The following is a 23725-nucleotide window of genomic DNA, read 5'->3' on the forward strand; positions in this document are numbered from 1 at the left end:
GTACTTTTCTTAGTGAGTTTTGCAACAGTATCAAATAAGAACTTGGTGTTGTGTTTGTTCTTACTAATCAACTTAGAGAAATATTCTGATCTGGACCTGATGAGGACTTGCTTGTACTCTATTTGGCTGTCCTTCCAGGCCAGGCGGAAAACCTCCAATTTAGTGGTACGCCACTTATGCTCTAATTTTCTAGTGGACCTCTTGAAAGTGCGGGTTTCCTCTGAGTACCATGGAGCCAGTTTCTTGTCTTTTCTTTTCCTTGGTTTGAGTGGGGCAACAGAATCTAGGGATTGCTGAACAACCAAATTCAGGAGGAGTCATACGGCTGACATCTACTCTCCTTTCTATTACTTTCTACGAAGGATGGTAGGCTGCTCTTATGTGTTCATTGCCATCCTTAAGAGTTGCTAAAGTGTTATTTTATATATATATATATATTATTTATGTTTTTTATTTTTAAGAATGACTATTAAATCTATCTAGATGAACTATGCTGGGCCTGCTGAACCTATACTTCTTCCACAGATACTGGTCAGGGAAGCATTACTGTCTCTGAAGACCCTTGGGGCTGGTGGGATAAACACTCTTTGTATAATCTGAGCACCTTCATCCACCACAGGCTTATCAAAGAACGGATACGCCATAATTGATTGTAACTTGTCTTGAGGCTCTGCTTAGTTTCTAAGGCCTTATTTTATGTCAATTAACCAATGGCTTTCTTTTTTCTTAACTTGTTAATTTAAATTAATTAATTAATTGGAGATGAAGTAGGCCTAAACATGTGAATCATTCATGTCTGCACGAGTCTGAATTTACGTTTCCGAACACGGACTAAAGTGCTTTGTGCGCAGGAATTTACTCGACGGAACTGTCTTTTGTACGGCGGCGTATTAGGGACAGTAGAGAAAGAAAAAAAACGGAGCCGGAGGAGAGGGGGGGTAATATTTCGAGATTAAAGTGGTAATTTTGCGAGAAAAAAGTCGGAGATTCTCCGAGTTTAGAAAATCACAAATTTGCTAGAAAAAAAGACAAAATTTTCGAGATTAAAGACGTAAATTTGCGAGAAAACAACTCCGGGATTCTCAGAGTTTATAAAGTTGCAAATTTGCGAGATAAAAACTAGTACATTTACGAGAAAAAAACTCGGAGATTCTCCGACTTTATAAAGTTGCAAATTTGCGAGAAAAAAACTAGTAAATTTACGATTTTTTTATTTTTTATTTTAGCTTTATAAAGCAATCTCTTCAGTTTGCATGGTCAACCTCAGCACAGATGCCTCCGCTTTAGTCTGCAGTAGGATAATGGATGACCTGATCAAACTATATTTTTCATTAGGATTCAGTAATAAGGAAATACTCCTGATTTTAGCCCAGAATCACCAGATAGTAATATGCATTAAGACTTTGAAAATACATTGCCGTGATTTAGGCCTATTCAGAAGAAAACAGAATAGTAATTTGGATGAGGTGTTAGCCTTTGTGCATCAGGAACTTCAACGTAATGGACAGATGCAAAGATATCGCTGGCTACATTTACGGGCAATTCAATTGGGATTCGTAGTTCAACAGGACACAATACGTCAGATCGTATTGTGGTCGTAGAAAACTACGACGGCGTATTAGGGACAGTAGGTAAAAAAAAAAAATCTGAGCTGGAGGAGAGAGGGGGGGTAATATTCCAAGATTAAAGCTGTAAATTTGCGAGAAAAAAGTCGGATATTCTCCGAGTTTATAAAGTCACAAATTTGCGAGAAAAAAACTAGTAAATTTGCGAGAAAAAAGTCGGAGATTCTCCGAGTTTATAAAGTCACAAATTTGCAAGAAAAATAACTAGTAATTTTGCGAGAAAAAAACCCGGAGATTCTCCAACATTATTAGGCTACATCGAAAATATGGATTTGTTTTTTCTCAAGGAACCTCATTCCTTCACTTTGCATGGTCAACCTCATCACAGCACAGACGACGTTGCTTGCCATGTACAAAGCCTGCAGTAATGGATGACCTGTTCGTGGTTCAACAGGACACAGCCAAGACGCTCCTCTTTTCTAAACTGATTCACACCTTGAGGAACGACTAATTTGAGGATCTGTATTGTGTCCTGATGTTGAACCACAAATCGAATTTGAATTGCCCGGGGATGTAACTAGCGATATCCTTGCATCTGTCCATTGCATTGTAGTTCCTGATGCACAAAAGCTATCACCTCATCCAAATAAGTATGTTTCCTTTTGAATAGGCCCAAATCACGGCAATGTATTTTCAAAGTCCGAATGCTTATTACAATCTGGTGATTCTGGGCAAAAATCAGGAATGGCCTATTTCCTTATTGCTGAATCCTATTGAATAGTATAATTGAGACTTTTTTCTTGCAAATTTGTGACTTTATAAACTCAGAGAATCTCCGACTTTTTTTCTCGCAAATTTAAGACTTTAATCTCGGAATATTACCCCCCCCCCCCCCTGCGGCTCCGATTTCTTTTTACCTACTGTCCCTAATACGCCGTCGTAGAAAACAGCACAGGTTAACAGAACAAGATAAAATGTTGTGGTTTGGCGATATCAGCCATAGGATTTCTGCCATCTGCCCAATACAATGGAGTTCAATAGGCCTTCTTTTGTGGCGCTCCGAGCACCAAAATATTTGACAAAAAAAACAGTGCAACTGTGCAAAACACAGTTGAGCATGAGCTACACAATGTCCATAATCCAGATGTTGCTGTCCAACACTGCATTGAATTCGGATCGGAAGTCTGGGAAGTTCTTATAGCAGTCATATATAGCAGCAGTTCTTATAGCAGCTAGTTCTAGAACCCTTCCACATGTGTGCCCAATAGGCCTTCTTGTGAATTCTGACATGTTTGAAAACAGAATCTCAATTATGCTACATGTGATCACATCACTTCCTGTGGTGAACCATAGAAATTTGCCAAGTTTTTCCTCATCCAATTCCCTGAGGTACCTTTTAAGGTGGTTCTTCACCTCCCTTTGTATTGGCATCATCATCACAGGGAACTGAAGGAGTCCCTGTACTTTCTTAGGTGTTGGTTTGAGGTTGCCATACATCTCGACAAGCTCGCCATGGTTAACAGTGATATTTGGCTGTAACACCTCCCTCCAGCAATCTATCACAAACATTGGCTTTTGCACAAGCTCTTTATGTGCGATCTCCATCAGGATCTCTCTGATTGTCTCAGCTGCGACGCTCGTTCGAAATTCATAGTTGTCAAGGATCTCCAGAAGCTCATCTGCATCAACAGAGGTAAAATCGTCAAGAGCCTTCTATAGGATTTCATGATCTTGGCAACTCACAAACTGCATGAAGGTTTCAAGTAGATCACCCTTCACTGCCCCATACAAGACCTGTTCCATAAGAGGGAGAGACAGCTTGATTGGTAGGTATTGACATGTTTCATAACCTTTCAGAAGAATTCTGCCAATAGCCTTCCAAGTGTCACTGCTAAAGTCGTGTCTGATTAAAGGCACTTTCACTGTTGTTCCAACTGTACAACAATCATAGAATTCTTGCCAGAAAAAACTATAAACATCTCTCACAACTCCTGAGCCAGTGCCATTTTCTTCTGTATTATTAGGAAGTAGTCGTTTTATAATCAAGGATTGTGTCAGCACTGCTGGATCCAAGAATTCATTGACCATTTCATTCAGGCAGTTACCATGGTGTATGGTTACAATCTTTGGCGGTCTTGACGTAGAGGGTGGCTGTTGTGGGGACCCATCTCTGGACAAAAGTGAAGTAGAGGGTGACTGTTGTGGGGACCCATCTCTGGACAAAAGTGAAGTAGAGGGTGACTGTTGTTGGGACCCATCTCTGGACAAAAGTGAAGTAGAGGGTGACTGTTGTTGGAGCATGCCCTCAAAATCATATGGCTCTGTGTAATTTTTGTCACTTGAATGTGTACTGCCGCCTGGACCAAATGTAACTTCATAGTCAGATACATCCGTTGTGAGGTCAATGTTTGGTGTATTTTGCAGCACTATATCTGCTACAATACAGTAGTGATCGGTGATGAACTGAGCACCTGTGATATCATTGGAGCCAATGACAAATAATAAAGGGTTGTCCAGTGAGCCACCTTCTATGCCATTGTTTAAGGATTCATAATCTTGCTCGTGCAGTAGGAAAGGATCCTGTTCCTGAAAATAATTGGCACTCACTTGACCAACATCATCCTCCTTCTCTTGAACTATACCAGAAGCATCCAGATGCAGTTGATCTAAATCACTATCTTCATCATAATCACTTATCTCTCCTACATTCTACTCCAACAACTACTGTCCTTGTGCCCCCTCCTTGTTTTGTTCTCATTTGCTTTACTTGTCCATTCTCACAAAACAGCCACCCTATTTCAATTTTGCGTTGACTTGCTCTCCCTCTTTTCTTTGCAATGGTTGGAGATTCGATGTTTGGCATGGTTGGAGATTAAAGTCTTAAATTTGCGAGAAAAAAAGGCGGAGATTCTCTGAGTTTATAAAGTCACAAATTTGCAAGAAAAAAGTCTCAATTGTACTATTCAATAGGATTCAGCAATAAGGAAATAGGCTATTCCTGATTTTTGCCCAGAATCACCAGATTGTAATAAGCATTCGGACTTTGAAAATACATTGCCGTGATTTGGGCTTATTCAAAAGGAAACATCATACTTATTTGGATGAGGTGATAGCTTTTGTGCATCAGGAACTACAATGCAATGGACAGATGCAAGGATATCGCTAGTTACATCCACGGGCAATTCAAATTCGATTTGTGGTTCAACATCAGGACACAATACAGATCCTCAAATTAGTCGATCCTCAAGGTGTGGATCAGTTTAGAAAAGAGCAGCGTCTTGGCTGTGTCCTGTTGAACCACGAACCAAAGTATAATTTGATCAGGTCATACATTACTGCAGGCTTTGTACATGGCAAGCGACGTCGTCTGTGCTGTGATGAGGTTGACCATGCAAAGTGAAGGAATGAGGTTCCTTGAGAAAAAACAAATCCATATTTTCGATGTAGCCTAATAATGATGGAGAATCTCCAGGTTTTTTTCTCGCAAAATTACTAGTTTTTTTTTCTTGCAAATTTGTGACTTTATAAACTCGGAGAATTTCCGACTTTTTTCTCACAAATTAACTAGTTTTTTTCTAGCAAATTTGTGACCTTATAAACTTGGAGAATCTCCAACTTTTTTTCACGCAAATTTACTAGTTTTTTTCTTGCAAATTTGTGACTTTATAAACTCTGCGAATATACAACTTTTTTCTCGCAAATTTACGACTTTAATCTTGGAATATTACCCCACCTCTCTCCTCCAGCTCAGATTATTATTTTTTACCTACTGTCCCTAATACGCCGTCGTACCGTCGTACTGATACGCCGTCGTAGCAAACAGATTATCTTGTCACGTATCACTCATTAAATTAATCATTCATAACCCACCTAACTACTTCATTAATTTCACTTTAGGTACACTTACCGGATGCAGCCATATTCAATAGCCTGTTGCACCTTGCCCGTGTCTGTGACATTCCGTGCAGTCTGTGTGAGGTTCCTTAGAAAACCCTCCCCCGCAATTATTTGCAAATTTACTAGTTTGTATCTCACAAATTTGCAACTTTATAAAATCGGAGAATATCCAAGTTTTTTTCTCGTAAATGTACTAGTTTTTATCTCGCAAATTTGCAACTTTATAAACTCGGAGAATCTCAGAGTTGTTTTCTCGCAAATTTACGACTTTGATCTCGAAAATTTTGACTTTTTTTCTTGCAAATTTGTGATTTTATAAACTCTGAGGATTTCCAACTTTTTTCTCGCAATATTACCACTTTGATCTAAGGGAGGAATATTACCCCCCCTCTCTCCTCCGTATCCGATTATTTTTTCTCTACTGTTCAAATTCGATTTGAAGTTCAACAACAGGACACAATACAGATCCTCAAAGTCGATCCTCAAGGTGTGGATCAGTTTAGAAAAGAGCAGCGTCTTGGCTGTGTCCTGTTTAACCACGAACCAATTGAAAAGTATAATTTGATCAGGTCATCCACTACTGCAGGCTTTGTACATGGCAAGCGACGTCGTCTGTGCTGTGATGAGGTTGACCATGCAAAGTGAAGGAATGAGGTTCCTTGAGAAAAAACAAATCCATATTTTCGATTTAATAATGTTGGATAATCTCCGAGTTTTTTTCTCGCAAATTTACTGGGTTTTTTTTCGCAAATTTGTGACTTTATAAACTCTGAGAATCTCCAACTTTTTTTCTCGCAAATTTACAACTTTAATCTCGGAATATTACCCCCCCCCCCTCCTCCTCCTCCGGCTCCGATATTTTTTTTTTACCTACTGTCCCTAATACGCCGTCGTAGGAGGGGACCAACTACAGAAAACCAGAATCTGGGCGAACCAATGAAATTGCCAGGGCGGGCTTAATACGATGATGGACAGATGATCAACAGTAACGTAATCACCCACGACACAAAAGAGCGCTTAAGTTGAATTCGTTTTGAACAAACATGGCTATCGCTGGAGATCTGGGATGTTATGATTCTGCCATTGAGTCTGTTTTAGAAGACAGCGCATTAATTTTGAAAGAGGAACAGAGAGACGCAATCAAGGCATTTGTCGATGGAAAATGTTTTTGCCGTCCTTCCTACGGGATTCGGTAAAAGTTTAATTTATCAGCTGGCCCCGATGGTCGCGAAGAAGATGGGACACAATGAAAACCAAGTGGCCATTGTGGTTTCTCCTTTTCTTTTGTGGAGTTGTAATCCTAAACGGAGAACTTGTTCGTATATGCATTGCCCTTTATTGTTTCGCTCAAAAAGGTTGACCGTGTGAACAAGTACTCCCCCTACCCTTAAATTAATTTTACAACACAGGCAAAAATCGTTTGTATTCATTCTTCAAGCATACTTCAAGTCTGCTTGCAGTTTAGTCAGTAAAGATTTAGCTGCCTCTCAGTTTAGTTCTGTTGACAACAAATATGCGGCGCTTAACATACGTCACATACTCTGTTGCTCTGATTGGTTGTAGATCTATCCAATTGAGCGAAGAGGCATTTGTTTTCCAGGCTCGTGTGAAACAGGCCCCGTAGTCAAAGCCCATTGGAGAATTCTTAGACTCATATTCTGACTAGAATTATGAGTATGATAACGTCAGGCTACACCCCCCTGGGGCCTGTACTACGAATCAAGATTTGGCGTTAGCGAGGTAACTTCAGGTTCAACCCAGGGTTTTCTGTACTACGACGGTGGATCACTTGTTACCGGGGTAGATCGCCATGGTAACACATGCTGAACGGCTAACCTGGTCGGGAGCAGGATAAGTTGGAGATCAGGGGCCCGTTCGTCGTAAGGGTTGAAGCTAAGTTAATCAATTGTGATTAACATCACAATTATCAATTGTGATGATTCGCTAACTGAGAACCGCAAATCTAACTGAGAACCGCAAATATCTGTTCGTCAACGGCTGATCCGCATCCAAATCATGTGGTTAATTTCAATCAGGCTAAACTTATCAGGGCAAGTGCACGAGCACGTCCTACTTCAAAAGGCAGGAAAGGTCGATCACCAAAACCGTAATTTTTTAACGGTATGATGGCGGAAAAGACGAAAGAGAGAGCGGTGATATTCTCGTCATCTGAGCAAACTATTATAATGAGTCTCTACGAAGACAATAAGCATATTATTATGGCTAGGTCAAACACCGCCACAGCTGCCAGAGCAAGACAGGCAGTTTGCAGGGCTCCAGACTAACTTTTTTTACTAGGAGCATAGTAGCCCCTATCTGAACATTTTAGGAGCGCAAGCAGAAAATTTAGGGGCACACCTTATATTGAACTGCAATGCATTTATTAATGTAACTAGAGAGGGTACAATTCAGTGGCAATTTTAGACCTTTTTTAGGAGTGCTCAAGCACCCCTAAATTTAATCTCAGCACCCCTAAAAATAATATATCTTTTAAATATATTGTTTATTATCATTTGATGCTGGTAGTTCATGAAGAAAGTGACATCCTTAGTTTTTTCATTCAATATTTTACATAATAATACATAAATGTATTAATTGTTATCCAGTGAAATAAGGGATTTATATTAGCAAGTGGGTTTACGTTTAGCACTTTTGCAAGGCATGATGTCACATTCTCATTGGGGGCTGAGCACCCCTGATCCCTGCACGCGCTTAGATTCACAAATGCATTTTTTCTAAAAGATATCCTCTGCAGCCTATCAGATGTCCCCAATTTTAGCCAATCATCGGAGAATGTCTAATATGGGTAGACGGGCTCTGCGTTAGCCTAGGAAACACGGTAAATGACTAAACATGAATCCTGCCATTCTCAACAATATTCAATCACGTATGATCATCGGTTTAATAAGATTAACAAGCAACATTTCACCTACATGCTACCAGACGACATTGCTCGTGATCTGAAGGAGACGATGTCCGTCATTATGGCAGGTTGTTGAAGACCACATAGACACGTTAATGTCATTGGCTAAAATTCGAAGAGACGATCTGATAGGCTGCAGAGGATATCTTTTAGAAAAAATGCATTTGTGAATCTAAGCGCGTCAGGAAAGTTCCAAAAATCCTTACCAACGAATGCAGGGATTCACACCAACGAATGCAGGGATTTGTAACTTGTGTTTGTCAGGTTGCAAACGAATGTAATAGGGTCATTTATTTGTGAATCGCGTTACATTTGTGAATCACAAAATACAATTTGTGAATCGTGTTACGTTTGTTTGAATCGTGTTACGTTTGTTTGTTTGAATCGTGTTATGTTTGTATGAATCGTGTTATGTTGGTTTGAATCGTGTTAAGTTTGTTTGAATCGTGTTGTCTTTGTTTGTTTGAATTATGAAACTAATCTAACTCCATACTTTTCGATCAGTCCTCTGACACCGCAACACGATACTTGCTGAGTATAACAGCGCAACAGCTCAAACACAGGCAGGGATACAGTAGCAACACTAGTGCTTAATAAGTATTTAGCTGCTAGGCTCCATGACGCCGGGTAAGAAGGGCTCTTGAAACTGCTCACCAAAAGAACGAAGGGCAACCCACTTGGCAGATTAAGACGTTCGTAGGAACCTAGCGAAAAATAGCCTAAACTTTCCAAGACTTTTAGCTAGGTTTATAAATACTTAGCAAAAAATAGCCTCAACTTTCCTAGACTTATAGCTACGGTATTAATGCAGAAGGAACACTGATATCGCTGTCTTACTAGAACGTCGTATATGCGTCGTTGCTAACGTGTCCTGACATTGTGCACACCCAATTAATTCAAAATGTGTAGGTCGCACAAGCGCGAGTGTTTGTCAAAAATGCTCGCACTGTCTCAAAAACTGGTCGCAAAATGCGACCATTTGGTCGCAGTCTGGAGCCCTGGTTTGGCAAAAAAATTGCCGATAAACTAAATGCGTATTTTGGTAAAATGTATAGGCTCATCTTTAGTACCTTATATTACCCCGATCAATCAGATCAAATTTTTTTTCACATGTGCCTGCTGGCAGTAGGCTTAATGGAAATTAATCATCGAATGAGATCTTGCTAGCGAAAATAATGATATCAACTCTTTCAGAATAAGTATAAAAACAAGGCCAAAGAGTATCTAATTGATACGAATTCATAGACACTTATGAGGATATATGTAGGCCTACTGAAAGTGCATGTACTAGGGTGATATCAGGTAAAATGGGCCACTTTTTGGTAAATCGTTTGGGACAATAATACAATACCATGTATGCCTTTTCCATGTGTTTTTATGATTACTAATGACTGTTTTTGATCCTTTTTTTTTTAAATGATGTAACAAAATATAATTATTTAGGCCCTACAGTTCTTGAAACATCAGCTGTGGCAACTTTTTTGGCACAAGCAGTTTCAGGTAAAATGGACCAGCTGTTCAGGTCAAATGGGCCATGTGAAACTGCAAAGGGAAATAGTAATTTATCATCAATTTACATTTTTAAACACAGTTGCTTACACAGCCACATAGCATTTAAACTGCATTGAACAAACATATTCATATGTGCCATAATAAAAAATAAAAAAATTATCCTGAAGCCCAGACTCGTCAGAGTTCCATATATATGTGACGATGTGCCCTCAATACCCAGCTCGACCAAAAGGCTCTCATACTGGTTAAAACACTGGTTAACCACCTCTTTGTTAAGTCCAGCAGCCCGTGCTGCAGACAGGACCTCTGGCTTGCGCATCCCAAGCTCTGGGTTGCGCTTTAGAATGTTTTGATTGTGTCAATGTCTTGGCGCAGAGGCAAGCTCCCTTTCCACCTCCTGTGGAAGGTAGGGCTTCCGCCCTGACACGTTCACTGCCAGTCACCTTTCCACTGATGCGTCTTTGCAGTGTGGATCGCGGCACACCCCATGCACACTCACTGTAATTCCTTTCTTCTCTCCCTCCATGTATTCATCTAAGGCCCCCTTCATCCTCTCCTCTTTCCACAGATTGTAATTGTTTGGTCTTCCTTTCCATCCCTGTTTTATCTTTGTATCCTTTCCTCTCTGGTCCTTGCCCCTCCTCTCTTTTCTCTCTTCCTTCTCCCTCTCTCCTCTCCTCTCGCTTCCTTCTCGTTCACCATACTCACTGTACATAAAGTATCTACTACCATTATTACTGTTGGGGGGGTCATGGTGTGACACACACCCTCACACACACACACCCTCACACACACACACACTCCAACACACGTGTATGTGTGTTTGTGAGTGACACAGAGGATGGCCCATTTTATCTGAAACCATGTTGCCCATTTTACCTCAGTGGGTTAAGGTAAATTGGACAACATTATTTGTGATTGATGCCATCAAGACAGATATTTTGCATAGTTTTTTATGCGCATGTTTAAAAAAATAAATATATTTATCATCCTTATAATAGTTTAGTTAGATTTAGTATGCCAGGCTACTTACCATGCAGCTTTCTGGTGCAGGCTTGTTTGAATTATTGGCCCGCCCACCATAGCAACCATAAAGCAATCAAATCCCCTGTTACTTGTCAGGGCTGGGTCCCCTAACCTTAAATGGACCATTTTACCTGATGGCCCGTTTTACCTGATATCACCCTATATATGTGTATACAGCGTCGGAAATACACGAGGGCAAAGGGCAAAAATGCCCCTAAGAAATATCATTTTGCCCCTGATATCACTAGGAGAGGGGCAAAAATTGCCCCCAAAACAAACGTTTTGATTTTTTTTTTATCGATCCAGTATTTGCTTCAAAACCAACTTAAATGCGATTTTGCTCCGGAGGCAGAAGCGCTCATTGCCACAGGCAGCAGCACTCGCTGCTAGCTTTGTGACGCATTTGACGTCAATCGCGTCACAAAGCAAGGGACAAAATTAACTCCGCTTCAAACCCCCACAAACTTTTCTCTACCTTCTCCACCCTTCTTAACCCACCTCCCCCACCCCCTCCCTCCACCCTGACAGCAGACGATTTCTCCTCCTTCTTTGAGAAAAAAGTCGCCGACATTAGCAGTCGGTTCCCTAAACCCACCCTTCCTACCCCCTCACCCTCCATTACTGACCCAACTAAATGTCTAAACTCCTTCTCTCCCCTGTCCGAGGCAGAGCTCTCTGACCTCATTCTCTCTCATCGCCCCACCTCCCGTCCCCTTGATCCTGTCCCCTCCCCTCTCTTTCAAACCATCTATCATAACTTTTCTGCTCCATGTTCTAAACTCCTCTCTTACCTCTGGCACCTTCCCCTCTGCCTTCAAACAGGCCAGAGTTACCCCTTTACTCAAAAAACCCTCCCTTAACCCTGCCGTCCTCCAGAACTACAGACCGGTACCATTGTTGCCCTTCTTTTCTAAAACAATTGAACGTGCTGTATCTAACCAACTGTCTAACTTCCTTTCTCAGAACAACCTGCTCGACCCCAACCAATCGGGCTTCAAGACCGGCCACTCCACAGAGACTGCCCTCCTTTCAGTCACCACTGCCCTCCAGTCTGCCAGAGCGGCTTCCAGGTCATCCGTCATCATTCTGCTGGACCTTTCTGCGGCGTTTGATACGGTTAACCACCAGATCCTGCTCTCCAGACTTTCTGAAATGGGCATCACTGGCACTGCACTCCAGTGGATCTCATCCTACCTGTCGGGAAGATCCTACCAGGTCTCCTGGGGAGGCAAACTGTCAGGCCCACGCCAGCTCTCCACTGGTGTCCCACAGGGCTCCGTCCTTGGTCCCCTCCTCTTCTCTCTGTACACCACCTCACTTGGACCAATCATCACCTCCCATGGCTTCTCCTACCACTGCTACGCTGACGACACGCAGCTGTACCTGTCGTTCCCTCCGACCGATCCGGGGATCTCAGCTAGGATTGAGGCCTGCCTCGCAGACATCTCCGCCTGGATGACTGAGCACCACCTCCAGCTGAACCTTGCCAAAACGGAACTTCTCATCATCCCGGCCAAACCCTCCATCTCCCATGACTTCTCAATCACCCTGGGATCTGCGACGGTGACCCCCTCATCCTCTGCCAGGAACCTTGGGGTTACCATGGATGACGAGCTCTCCCTCACGGCCCACATTGCTGCGGTCTCCCGGTCGTGTAGATTCACCCTCTACAACATCCGGAAGATCAGGAGATACCTGTCTGAGCACTCCACCCAGCTGCTTGTCCAAGCACTTGTCCTCTCCAAGTTGGACTACTGCAACTCGCTGCTCGCCGGTCTCCCATCATGCGCAACCCGACCTCTTCAGAGAATTCAGAACGCAGCGGCCCGTCTGGTCTACAATCTACCCAGATGCTCCCACGTTACCCCGCTCCTCATCTCCCTCCACTGGCTACCCATAACGGCCCGCATCAGATTCAAGACCCTGGTACTGACCTTCCGAGCAGTGAACGGGACTGCGCCCGACTACATCAAGTCTCTCCTGCAGCCTTACACCCCCACCTGCCACCTACGGTCTTCTTCAGACAACCGCCTGGTGGTCCCACCTCTCAAGACCGCCCGGTCCCAGCACAAGCTCTTCTCCTGCCTGGCACCCCAGTGGTGGAATCAACTCCCCACCTCCATCAGAGACACGGACTGTCTCTCCACCTTCAAGAGAAGGCTCAAGACGCACTTGTTCCGGGAGTACAATGGTACTTAGGAATGGTTTGCTGAACCCAACGCTAGTTTCCTCAAGGTTCACAATGACTCTTGCTTAGACTGTTGCTCTTGTTGGTTAGTGGTAGCTGATTTAAACCGTTGTATTCTTTTTTTTTTAGTTAATCCTATTTTTATTGCTTTCCTACAGGTACACCTGCACTTAGAGATTAATGTTGTGTAATTTTAACTTGTTTAACTACATGCTCTTATGGTTTCTTCCCTTTAGCACTATTTTTTGGTTGTTCACAATATGTACTTCTTGTTTTTGACTACCCGCAATGCTGTGGGGCTATCTTGTTGTTATTATCAGTGACCTATGCACTTTGTGAAGCTCTCTCTTGGAAGTCGCTTTGGATAAAAGCGTCTGCTAAATGAATAAATGTAAATGTAATGTAAATGTAAATAAATTTCTGATTGAGAAATTAGAACACTTCTAGAGTTGTTTACTCAAAATAGAAGCGTGCTCACGGGGAAAGTTGTAGAAAGACCTTAAAATAGGGTTTATCATCAAAAACCATTAAGACGCTCTGGATAAGAGCTTCTGCTAAAAATGACTAAATGTAAAATATTGTCGTTATGTATGCGTTATTATGCTATGATTACTGCTCTGGCCCACTTGAGATCAAAGTGCACCATATGTGGCCCCTTACCTAAAATGAGTTTGACACCCCTGCCATAGAATGTTTTGGATTCGCGCCTTGACCTATGTTGCATGCGCGTATATTATCGAACGTTCTAAAAAAAGAAAGAAAAAATGGAGCGCTTCTTGATCAGACCTGCGAGTGTGAGGACACCTGAGGTTAATCAAACAGTCTCCGTTACCATCTCTGGTTCTAAGGACTAAATTAACTCACCCAGCGACCATAGAAAAATGGAAACTAGATTGGCTTGGGGTGGAGGTAAATGACGAGAAAAAGACACATTTTTTGTAAAGCCTGTCGAACTTGTGCTCAACGAGTTGCTGCCAAAGTCGTCAGTCCAGCACAAGCAAATTCTTCCGCTGATTTCATCAAGGGGAGTGAAAATATCAAGAAATACGTGGCCTTTTGTCACCAGGCGACCAAACAACACGCAATCGCCTTCGGTGAGTGATAACTTCATTCATTTCATCATTGATTTGTCGGGCCCTGTCATAGCCTAGGGCTGTCAGGCCCTGTCACACAGGACTGTGACCAGCCGTGACAGGGCCTGAGGTGACAGGGCCTGACAGTCGGCCAGTTTAACCATAGATATATGAATTTAACTGCCATTAGGCCGTGTTTCACACTTAATTTTTTTTAAGCGCTGCCTTCAGAGCCTTTAGAGCGCTTTCACCTCAGTCTACAACTTTCATGTTGATCTATTTTGGGGGTACCGGTAACTACGGTAGAAGGTTACTACCTTACTACCTCGTCCTGATTGGTCAGTTGTCAGAAAGGCGCTTGACGTCACCCAGCGATTTTCTAAAAAGTTGAGAAAATTGTACTCAAAAAGGCGTCCTTTCCCCATAGGGTTGCATGTAAAAAAGGCGCTGGCACTTGAAAAAAGAAGTGAAGTGTGAACACGGCCTCAGCATGCTAGCTTCCTTGCGTCAAAACTGATAGCTTGTAAGCAAGGCATTTCAGTAACATTTTTGGTTTTCCAAAACCTTTATTCTTTTCTAGGATATTTAAGTGTGACAGCAACTGACCCTGTAGCTGGTCCTCTTCAAAAAAAAAACATGCAAAAACAAGCTTTAAATTATAAGTAATTGAGAAAAACTAATCTTTATCAGTGACAGCTTCAACTCAGTCAAATGATGTCACATCCGCTGAGTCATAACCTTAAAGGCATATTGCACTCTTTGTATGTCGTTTTTATGTAATGTGACAGGGCTGACCGAAAACATGGAGACAGTTGTAAAATGTGATTTATTTGTAGAATTTATTTAGCATTTATTGATTTTAATGAATTAATGTGAATGATAACAACTTCAACTTTTATTAATAGTGGGGTTTGTTAAATAACAATTTTCAGAATAACATCCTCTATTTGGGTAAAGTTGAGACTGCAGTTGACTGGGGATTTTCAAGGTTTAAATGTATAGATGAAGTCTCTTATCACATATAACATACTATTTTTGTTTTTACAGAAGCATGGAGTAATCAGCTCAATGACAGAGAGCCAATTGTGGAAGCTGTGAATCTGATGCAGAAGACAGCGTTCTGCAAAATGGTCAAGTTGTTTGACATTGCTTACCATATTGCTAAACACGAGAAACCATTTGCTTACTATCCATCTCTTGTCAAACTGGAGAAGCGGCATGGAGTTGATTTGGAAAATGCCTACATTAACCCCAAACAAGCAAGGGTTTTTACCCAGTACCTCGCAGAACAAATACATCTTGAGGTTAGCAAGCAAGTACTGTCTTCCAGATATATCAGTGTCCTTGTTGATGGGAGCACAGACAGGTCAACAACTGAGAAGGAGGTCCTTTATGTGAAATACCTGCATAAAGATGGTGTCCCTCGCATGGCATTTGTGGGGTAATTATCTATGATCAATGATCTCTTTTCAATTATCTATTGCTCAAGTTGATTGTTTATCAATTAATCTAAAGGTTATTTACACACATACAGTACAATGATTTCTCTGAAGTGGCTAACTTCTGTTTGGTGTGTTAAAAAATTACATTGTGTGTTTTTATCATCCTAATAGAACTGAGGACATTGAGAGTGCCACAGCTGACGGCTTCCTGCATTGCATCCGGTCACTGTTAATCTCCAAGGGCATCCCTACCTGGACCGATCATCTTGTTGGTTTCGGAGCAGATGGAGCCAGCGTTAACTTTGGATGCAGGCAGGGCATCTACACAAAGCTAAAAATGGACATGCCATGGCTAATAGGCATTCATTGTTTAGCTCATCGTTTGGAGCTAGCCTGTAAGAATGCCTTCCAGGGAACATATTTCAATCAAGAGGTTTGTGTGATATTTTAACTTTTGATATAAAAAAACATATTATAAAAACCATAGTATTTATTAACATTGCTGGACCCTAAATCCAACAGTATAAACTTTGTGGGCCTTTTATTCTCAACGCCTTGTTTGTGTTTTTCTTTTCCTTTTTCAGATTGATGGGTTCCTATCTTTCTATACATCCTTCTATCGAGGGTCAGGGAAAAGAAGACGGGAGCTGGACCGGCTGGCTGAACTGCTCGACGAGTCTGTCCTGACACCCACTAGGGTAGATGGGACCAGATAGGTTGATCACCGCAGAAGAGCCCTTAAAGCACTCGAGACGAACATCCCTGCAGTCATCGCTCATCTAAGTGAGGTGGGAAGTGATCAGCGGCAAGATATAAAGAAAGCAGATGCTGCAAGAGTGAGAGGATGGCTCAAGAAGGTTGAGTCCAATAAATTCCTCCTCCATATAGGTCTTTACATGGATGTTTTGGGTGAGTTGTCCCATCTATCTCTCCAGTTCCAGAAAGACAGCATCTCTCTCCCCACAGCTGTGGAGGCTATTGAGACTTCCAAAGAAGTGCTGAAAGACATGGCGAAAGGTGATGGCCCAAAGCTTAGAGTAGTGAAGGTGCAGTGTAGGTGTGGTAGTTACAGAGGTGTAGCGCTTTCTGACACTTATGCAGATGCTGAAGAAAGATTGAAGAGTTCCAGAGAGCCGCTCATCCATGACATTGTGGCCTGCCTGGATGACAGGTATCAAACAGACACAATTCTCATGGCCATGTGTAAACTGGACCCTAAGCACTGGCCTGAAGATCTGACTGAGTATGGTAATGAGGAGGTCTTGCTGCTCCTAGAGCATTTCAAGGAAATACTAAAGAAAAACGGGTGTGATGTAGAAAACGTAATGGCAGAGTGGACCCGTCTTAAGAAGGTCATCAACAGGAATTACAGAGGTCTAAAGTGGGAGGAACTATGGTCACAGATTCTAAGGGTGTGGTCTGAGGAGTTCCCCAACATACTCCACATCATTGAAATCATTCAAGTCATGCCGATGTCCACCTCCAAGGTAGAGAGGGCGTTTTCTCTTCTGAATCGAGTCAAAACTGACTGGCGGATCAATCTCAACACAGCCACAGTGGAAGACCTAATGATGATCTCACTGGAGGGACCAGAAGAAGAAGATGCAGCTGCTGCTGCTGGATGTGTCGAATCTACTGTGAAAAAATGGTTCTGCAGTGGGAAGAAAGCAAGGCGGCCCCATATAAAACCCTATGGGAAAAGGCAGCAGGTCAGACCAGCAACTTCTCCAATGGCTGACAGTGACACAGATGACGACAATGATGAACTGGTGCTATTTGACAAATAAGCCACTCATTTATGTATACGTACATATTTATAATTTTTCTCCACTGTACATATAACCTAATATGTACTTTTTAATTATCTGAAATGACATTTTCCCCTCAGCACTGCTGAGCGTTTTGTTTGTAGATTCAATTTAATTAATCCACGTATAGCCCTTTTATTGTGTTTTGTTGTTGTTCTTTGTTTAGTCTGTCCTATCTGCATTTCCGGTACTAGGTAGGAACAACATGATTAAAGGTAACAAAATAAAAAGTATATAATATAATAAAATAAATATAATAAGTTATAATTATAAAAAATAATTATAACTTAATAGTTGTAAAAAAAAATAAAAAGAAGAACAAAACAAATATGATTGTCTGATTTTTTCTTTGAAAAAAGAATCTAAGAAAACACTTTGAATCTGTAGACTACTGCTTAATAGTCTTATTTTTGCCATTTGGTGACAATTGCTCATATACTGTTAGCCTAAATAAGCATATTCATTATCTTGAACAAAGGTTAAATGTTATTTCACAATTTTCAAAAAGTGCCCCCAATTTTTTTTCAATGCCCCTGGATTTCAGTCAGTGGGGGCAAAAATTGCCCCCCCAAAAATGTGTAAATTTCCTACCCTGCATGGAGGCGCATTTAAAAGACATGAATCAGAAGGGTTACACTACTTTAGTTGCTTTTTCTGTCAGTAATCCAAAGGCATTTCCCATATTGGTAAACCTTTCTTAAACCAAGTTGTAATTCTAGACAGAGAAGAACAGACAGAAAACTAAGACCGCATCACCAAAGCCTGTTCATTGGAAGAAGAGGGACCACAATGGGGACATTGTTCACCAGCGCCCACGAGCCCTTAGAAAGCAGTCAACATCACAAAGACCAGACGAAGGAAGACATGTTTCTTCTTCACCGCCATTAGACCATGGCCAACACCTAGACCATGGTGAATAATCTTTTGTTCCAAATGCTGTATTTCAACAGTGTTTTGTGGCGATGTTGGAGTTACGATATTATTCTTTTTTCTCCTCCCTTTTGAAGATTTGAATATGCGGCAGCTTGAGGACCTTCTACAGGACTCAGAGAACATGTAATCGCAAGATTTTGTTCAGCAGCCACCATTGTCCAGTTGGAGTCAAAGGCAGAAAGAGGTCCAACAATGTTGGCAACAGGCGAGGCCACAGAACCTTGACAATTTACTTTCTGCTGAGAACATCGTACAGATGACATGCAATCACTGTCACGTGAAAGAAGCTGTCATCCGTTGTGGGGAATGTATGCCCTCAGAGTGGTTTTGTGCTGAGTGTGATGGCTCGGTACATAAACACCACACTCTACACAACAGGCAAACCATCATGGATGGATTTTTCAAATACATCCCACCAACAGAGTCTGTGACACTCTGTGACACTGGAAAATACAGCATTTGTGAACAAGGTTGGCATTTCTTTTACAATTGATTGTCAATTTTCTTAACAGATCATTCTTATCTGAAATTGAAATGTGTTATTTAAGTCATTACTCACAACCCAAACATTATTAATTGTATACCTTATGGTTCTTTGCCTTGCAGATTGTTTTCTGCCAACAGCTCTACCTCAAAGGATATGCTCCTGTGACACCGCTGATGTAGCAGTCTCTGTTGGTAGATCCATCATACTGGTTTGCATAAATGGTAGGATCTTGTTAAACTGTTGAATTTTTTTATATTACTAACACGTCACTTTGGTTTCATGTTATTGATTTGCCTTTCATGTGCTCTCAGGCCGTTATGATCTTCACGTTCCGGTGCTAACATGCAAACATTGCAACCAGAAATGGGCTCCAGAAGTCAGTGACTTTGTAAAGAGTGGTTACTGGCCTGCTACCATGCAGGCACAGACACTGTTCCATCAAGATCTCTTCCATTCCTTTGAGGCTATGAAGACAGCAGCTCCAGGAATGTCCAGACAAGCCTTTACAGCAATGTTGGACCAGAGAACAAAGCAATATGGAAGAGTAAGTAAAGAGCAGTTCACAAGGTCCACAAGTGGCTGTAGTAGGTAGTACATATTTCAGATTATAGACTGAAGACCTTACCACACAAAATAGTCATTTGCATCCTTATGGATTTGAAAAGTTGCATACAAAACACAAAACATACAAAGGCAAAGATGTAGTTTATCGTTTTTGAAAGCTGTATTATATTATTTTCTTTAGACTGGCAAAGTGAATGCAGATGCATTTCAGAGAAGATTTCTGCAATTTGTGTACTGCAACTATGAAGAGAACCAACTTCTTGGAAAGGAGCCATTGGTCTGTCCAGTCTGTAGCCCTGAAATGGTGGCTGTTTCTGTGGATGGCAACAGAAAGTTGTACAGGTTCCAGAAAACAAACCAGTGAGTTCTGTGCACACATTATGAACAGCCAATGTAGTTAATATACAGTATGTCCAGCTGTTAATGACACTGTTAATGTCAATGTTTTTTTTGATAAGTGCTACATAAATAAAAGGTCCTATTACAAAGGTAGTCCATAATACATTGTCTTAAAGGAGTGAAGAGCCAGGGTTCTTCGATGGAGTGTTTTTAGCCCGAGACTCTGAGGTGTCCAGTTTTGTTGAGGAGGTCCGGGGAACTGTCAAGAGTGTACGTTTTACATTATTCTGAACAACATTTATTGGGATTATTTTGTTCTAATTAAAGTAGAAAACACGATTGCCTTTGGAGAAGGGAGTCTATGATCAGGTGGGGATACAGCACTAGATTCTTATCCAGGGGGCACAGTACATTCATATTGCATATTGCTTTATCCTTCAAATGTAAGATAGGTCAGGCAATGACAAAATCTTGACAGTTAAAGTTTGTGTGTTTGCGTGAACAGTCCTGCAATCTAGTGTACTTGAATTAACTATTGTCATGTTCAAATGATTTACTTTGGTAGACCGCAGGAAAAGCGATGTGTGGTGACACCCAATGGAATGCAGCAAGAGAGACTTCAAAGCGGGTCAACAAGTTGGATGAAGAAGGTGTGGAAATTGCTGTGTGTAGACATGGATTTCTTCTCAAAGGTTGGTATGGGTCTGATTAAGTAGTAGTAAAAAAAATAAAATAATATATATTTATATTATGATCTAAAGCCTCTTTCATGTGCATTGTGCTTTTTTTAAAGGTCTGAATATGTATAGAGGAGAAATCTTTGCATATCCAATGTTTCTCCAAAAAGAGTTCCAGAGTGCTACATTGTGGGCCATGGATGTGACCTGCCGATATGTGCCATACTTGACAAAAGTGTCAGAGGCCTTGACGCATCTTCAACCCCTTCAGGAAATGAGGCGTTGCTTGTCTGTGATGCATGCCAAAGCCCACAATACAAAATGCGAGGTGATGCTTTTAGCTACTTGACCATACATTTTAGAGTATGATGTGGCAAACTGAGTGTAAAATGCCATACAACAACTGACCCATACAACAACCTGGGAGTGTATTTAAAGTTTTTCTGTAGCCCGTAAGTGCTGCCCTCTAAAGTTGGTAATCTCAGGATATGCTTCAATAACGTGTGTCCACACCGCTTTACACATTATCTTCTTCCTGTAGATTCTGTGGACTGCAAGGAACCAGGAGGGCGCCGGCACCACTCTCGGTGAAGAAGTAGAGCAAGTGAATAGTTTTCTCTCCAGATGTGCCCTTACCACCAAGTATATGGCCAAGTCAGGTTTGTAAGCTTATTTCCCCCTGCAAGCCTGCAAATGTACATGTTTTACAAAATTGTATTGTGATTTTGTTTTGTTCTTCACAGTAAGAACTGACATGCTGACTGTCCATGCTATGGGGTGGAATGAACGGAAAGAGAATGGCCTCCATATAGCCTTGTCTTCTAGATTCAAGAAGGTATGTTCACATACTGAAGATGATTAACTTTTTAAAGCAGTTACATATAAACGTAACTTTTACTTATTATACCCAAAATGCATCAGGTCGTTATAGTACCCCCTAGTAGAAATTGTAGTGGTACAGGACCTCTGGTAGTTTAAAAGACCTTCTGTATTGTTGTTTTCAGACAGTAGAGAAGACTGTGGATGTAGCTGAGAGCCTGAAGACAATGCAGGAGCAGTTGCATTGCTGTGATGACATGCTGAAACAATGGGTTGTTGATGTCAAGCAGTGGGCCAGTAGCAGTAAGAAAAATACTTAATTCATAAACACTCTCAGTCACTTGGTTGTAATATCTGCATATCTGTAGCTTAAATGTTAAAAGTGTATTTATTTTATCTTTAATCAAGGAAGCGCAGCACCTGGTCCTGTTGATGCTCAAAGTTTGCAGATCACAATCGAAGCACTCTTTGTGAGCATTTGTCAGAAAAAGCACTACCTTTACAGACAGAATGGTATGTATAGTGTAAACATAACTAATGCAGATAAATCTTAGGCTATAATGATATCTTCATTACCATGGCAGCTCTTTTTACGTACTATTGTTTTTACTGTATTTGCAGATCGCAACAAAAGGCGACAGAAAATAACTCAAAAGATAGCCCAGGAAAAGAAACGGTTGCTGGAAGACATCCAGAGATACAACCAACAGCCTGATGGTGACCTTGTGGACACAGAGTTAGTTGTGCAGAAACTCTCTAACAAAGCTGCAGAGAGCATGATCTGGCCTTGGCAGGAACAGAACACAGGTGTTGCATCAAGATTTAACTTAAGTATGCATATAAAATGTCATCAAATTAGTTTATTAATGTCAAATGTTTTTATTCCTTGACAGACGGTGTGGACATCCTCACAAAGAAGAAGCTCTTTGACCACATAATGCTTGCCTCACGACTAAAAGAGGAAAAGCAGATCCTTGTGAAGGAGATGCTGCAGCACTGCCAGTACCTCAAGGACTCAGTGGCAAAGGTCCAGACACTGATGGGCACTGTTTTAGTGAGCACACAGACAGGAAGTAAGTGTAAATCAAATGATCTGGCTACATGCACTTTCAAATTTATAGGTCAAACTATTTAAGTGGAAACGAATCCTGCTAGTATAGTCTTCAGTAAATTAATTTCAACATAAATTAACAACATTTCCAGGCTTGCCAAATGGATTAACCGAGGAGGGGTCCAAGGGCCTCATCAGTGCACTAAAAAGAAGACTGCAAGACCTGAGACTCCAACAGCAGACCATAGCAGGCACCTACAGATGCACTCTCAAACCAAGTAACAGGCTGGTGGAAGAGGAGGACAGGGAAATGGAAGAAGACATGGACTGGCAACGTGGCAACAGCTCGGATGATGATGATAGTGATGAGGAGGAGGATGCAGAGAATTGAATTCAAGTCACTTGGATCTGAATCACTCAGTCACAGCTGTAATCGCCTCAGACCTAACTTGATATACTGTAATGTATACTGTGTGTTCTCTCCCTTTGATCTCTACCTGTAATGGCCCAGGCGAGTCAATTGCAACAAAGGCTGCCTCCAGAGCATTACTGCAGCAGAGCACAGAGCATTATTTGTAAATGAGTGGTAGAACATAACACTTAACTTATAACATGGGTGAGTTGGTGACCAAGCTAACGTTTTCGGGTTTTTGTTTTAGATTCACTGTTAGGTAAGGGAGTGCGCTGGCTACGCCTTCCCATTGCGGGGAGGGCCAGCGGCTCCCAGGTTTTGGTTTTATTTTCACTAACTCAGTCTTGTTTTTCTGTTCAATAAACTTTCGTATTATTTTTTACATACATTGACTTGCGTGGTTGGACTCAATTTATGTTGGCTGGCAGATTGGGCAATTGGGAAATGATGGGGATAAATTATTCATTTATTATTCATCATATATTTATTCATCATATATTTCAATTATCCAGATTGTTTTTGAAAAATTCTGATTTAAGTCTGTATAACTCGAGACAACTATTATCTCAATATTTAATATTGATTAGTGACCATTAGTGAAAATCTGAGTCTGGATGAGGTTGAAGTTCTGTGTGTAATATAAGGTGCGTTCGACTTCATGCAGCGCCGGCGTCGCCTGCAGCCCGGCTGACATGACGCAGCCAATGGTATTCTCAGATTCAAGGCAGCCGGCTGTCGACGCCGCCGGCGCTGCATGAAGTCGAACGTACCTATAGACGCATTTTCTGTTGATAGAAATGAGTGGGAATATTTGGCGTATAAACCACGCAAATAGGGATCCTCCCAACGGAACCCTGAGTTAGCTGAAAGCTACTGATAGCTAACTGTAGTTCTTTAAAACCAACGAGATTCCAAACAATCGTAAAACGAAGTAATCGGATGGTTTCTAATTATGCGAAATTACACATGATGACAAACCAAAAAGGCTAAATATAGCTACCAACAAATC

The 23725-nt window shown here is 41.4% G+C and overlaps 2 protein-coding genes across 2 annotated transcripts; both read left to right on the top strand.

Moving 5' to 3' along the window:
- The first annotated feature begins 13464 nt into the window (after positions 1 to 13464).
- LOC124483584 (zinc finger protein 862-like) lies at positions 13465 to 16467 on the top strand. The gene is made up of 4 exons (XM_047044085.1): positions 13465 to 15005; positions 15232 to 15625; positions 15798 to 16059; positions 16211 to 16467. Exons 2-4 carry the CDS (start codon positions 15288 to 15290, stop codon positions 16340 to 16342), a joined length of 732 nt encoding a protein of 243 aa, XP_046900041.1. The 5' UTR covers positions 13465 to 15005; positions 15232 to 15287; the 3' UTR covers positions 16343 to 16467.
- Positions 16468 to 18153: 1686 nt separating this feature from the next.
- Positions 18154 to 23108, top strand: LOC124483686. Its single transcript, XM_047044225.1, has 15 exons — positions 18154 to 18346; positions 18442 to 18837; positions 18974 to 19075; positions 19166 to 19398; positions 19600 to 19778; positions 19934 to 20027; positions 20323 to 20449; positions 20551 to 20762; positions 20976 to 21093; positions 21178 to 21269; positions 21439 to 21556; positions 21662 to 21766; positions 21875 to 22060; positions 22147 to 22326; positions 22457 to 23108. Exons 2-15 carry the CDS (start codon positions 18624 to 18626, stop codon positions 22693 to 22695), a joined length of 2199 nt encoding a protein of 732 aa, XP_046900181.1. The 5' UTR covers positions 18154 to 18346; positions 18442 to 18623; the 3' UTR covers positions 22696 to 23108.
- The last annotated feature ends 617 nt before the right edge of the window (positions 23109 to 23725 follow it).

This window comes from Hypomesus transpacificus, chromosome 21 (genome assembly GCF_021917145.1).
Source record: "Hypomesus transpacificus isolate Combined female chromosome 21, fHypTra1, whole genome shotgun sequence".
In the NCBI taxonomy this organism is placed as follows: Eukaryota; Metazoa; Chordata; class Actinopteri; order Osmeriformes; family Osmeridae; genus Hypomesus; species Hypomesus transpacificus.

Coding starts and splice junctions, on each gene's coding strand:
- LOC124483584 (XM_047044085.1), top strand. CDS start 15,288: ATGCAGAAGACAGCGTTCTGCAAAATGGTCAAGTTGTTTGACATTGCT. Junction 15,626..15,797: donor CCTCGCATGGCATTTGTGGG/GTAATTATCTAT, acceptor TCATCCTAATAG/AACTGAGGACATTGAGAGTG. Junction 16,060..16,210: donor GAACATATTTCAATCAAGAG/GTTTGTGTGATA, acceptor TTCCTTTTTCAG/ATTGATGGGTTCCTATCTTT.
- LOC124483686 (XM_047044225.1), top strand. CDS start 18,624: ATGACATGCAATCACTGTCACGTGAAAGAAGCTGTCATCCGTTGTGGG. Junction 20,028..20,322: donor TCCGGGGAACTGTCAAGAGT/GTACGTTTTACA, acceptor TTACTTTGGTAG/ACCGCAGGAAAAGCGATGTG. Junction 21,094..21,177: donor CAAGTATATGGCCAAGTCAG/GTTTGTAAGCTT, acceptor TGTTCTTCACAG/TAAGAACTGACATGCTGACT.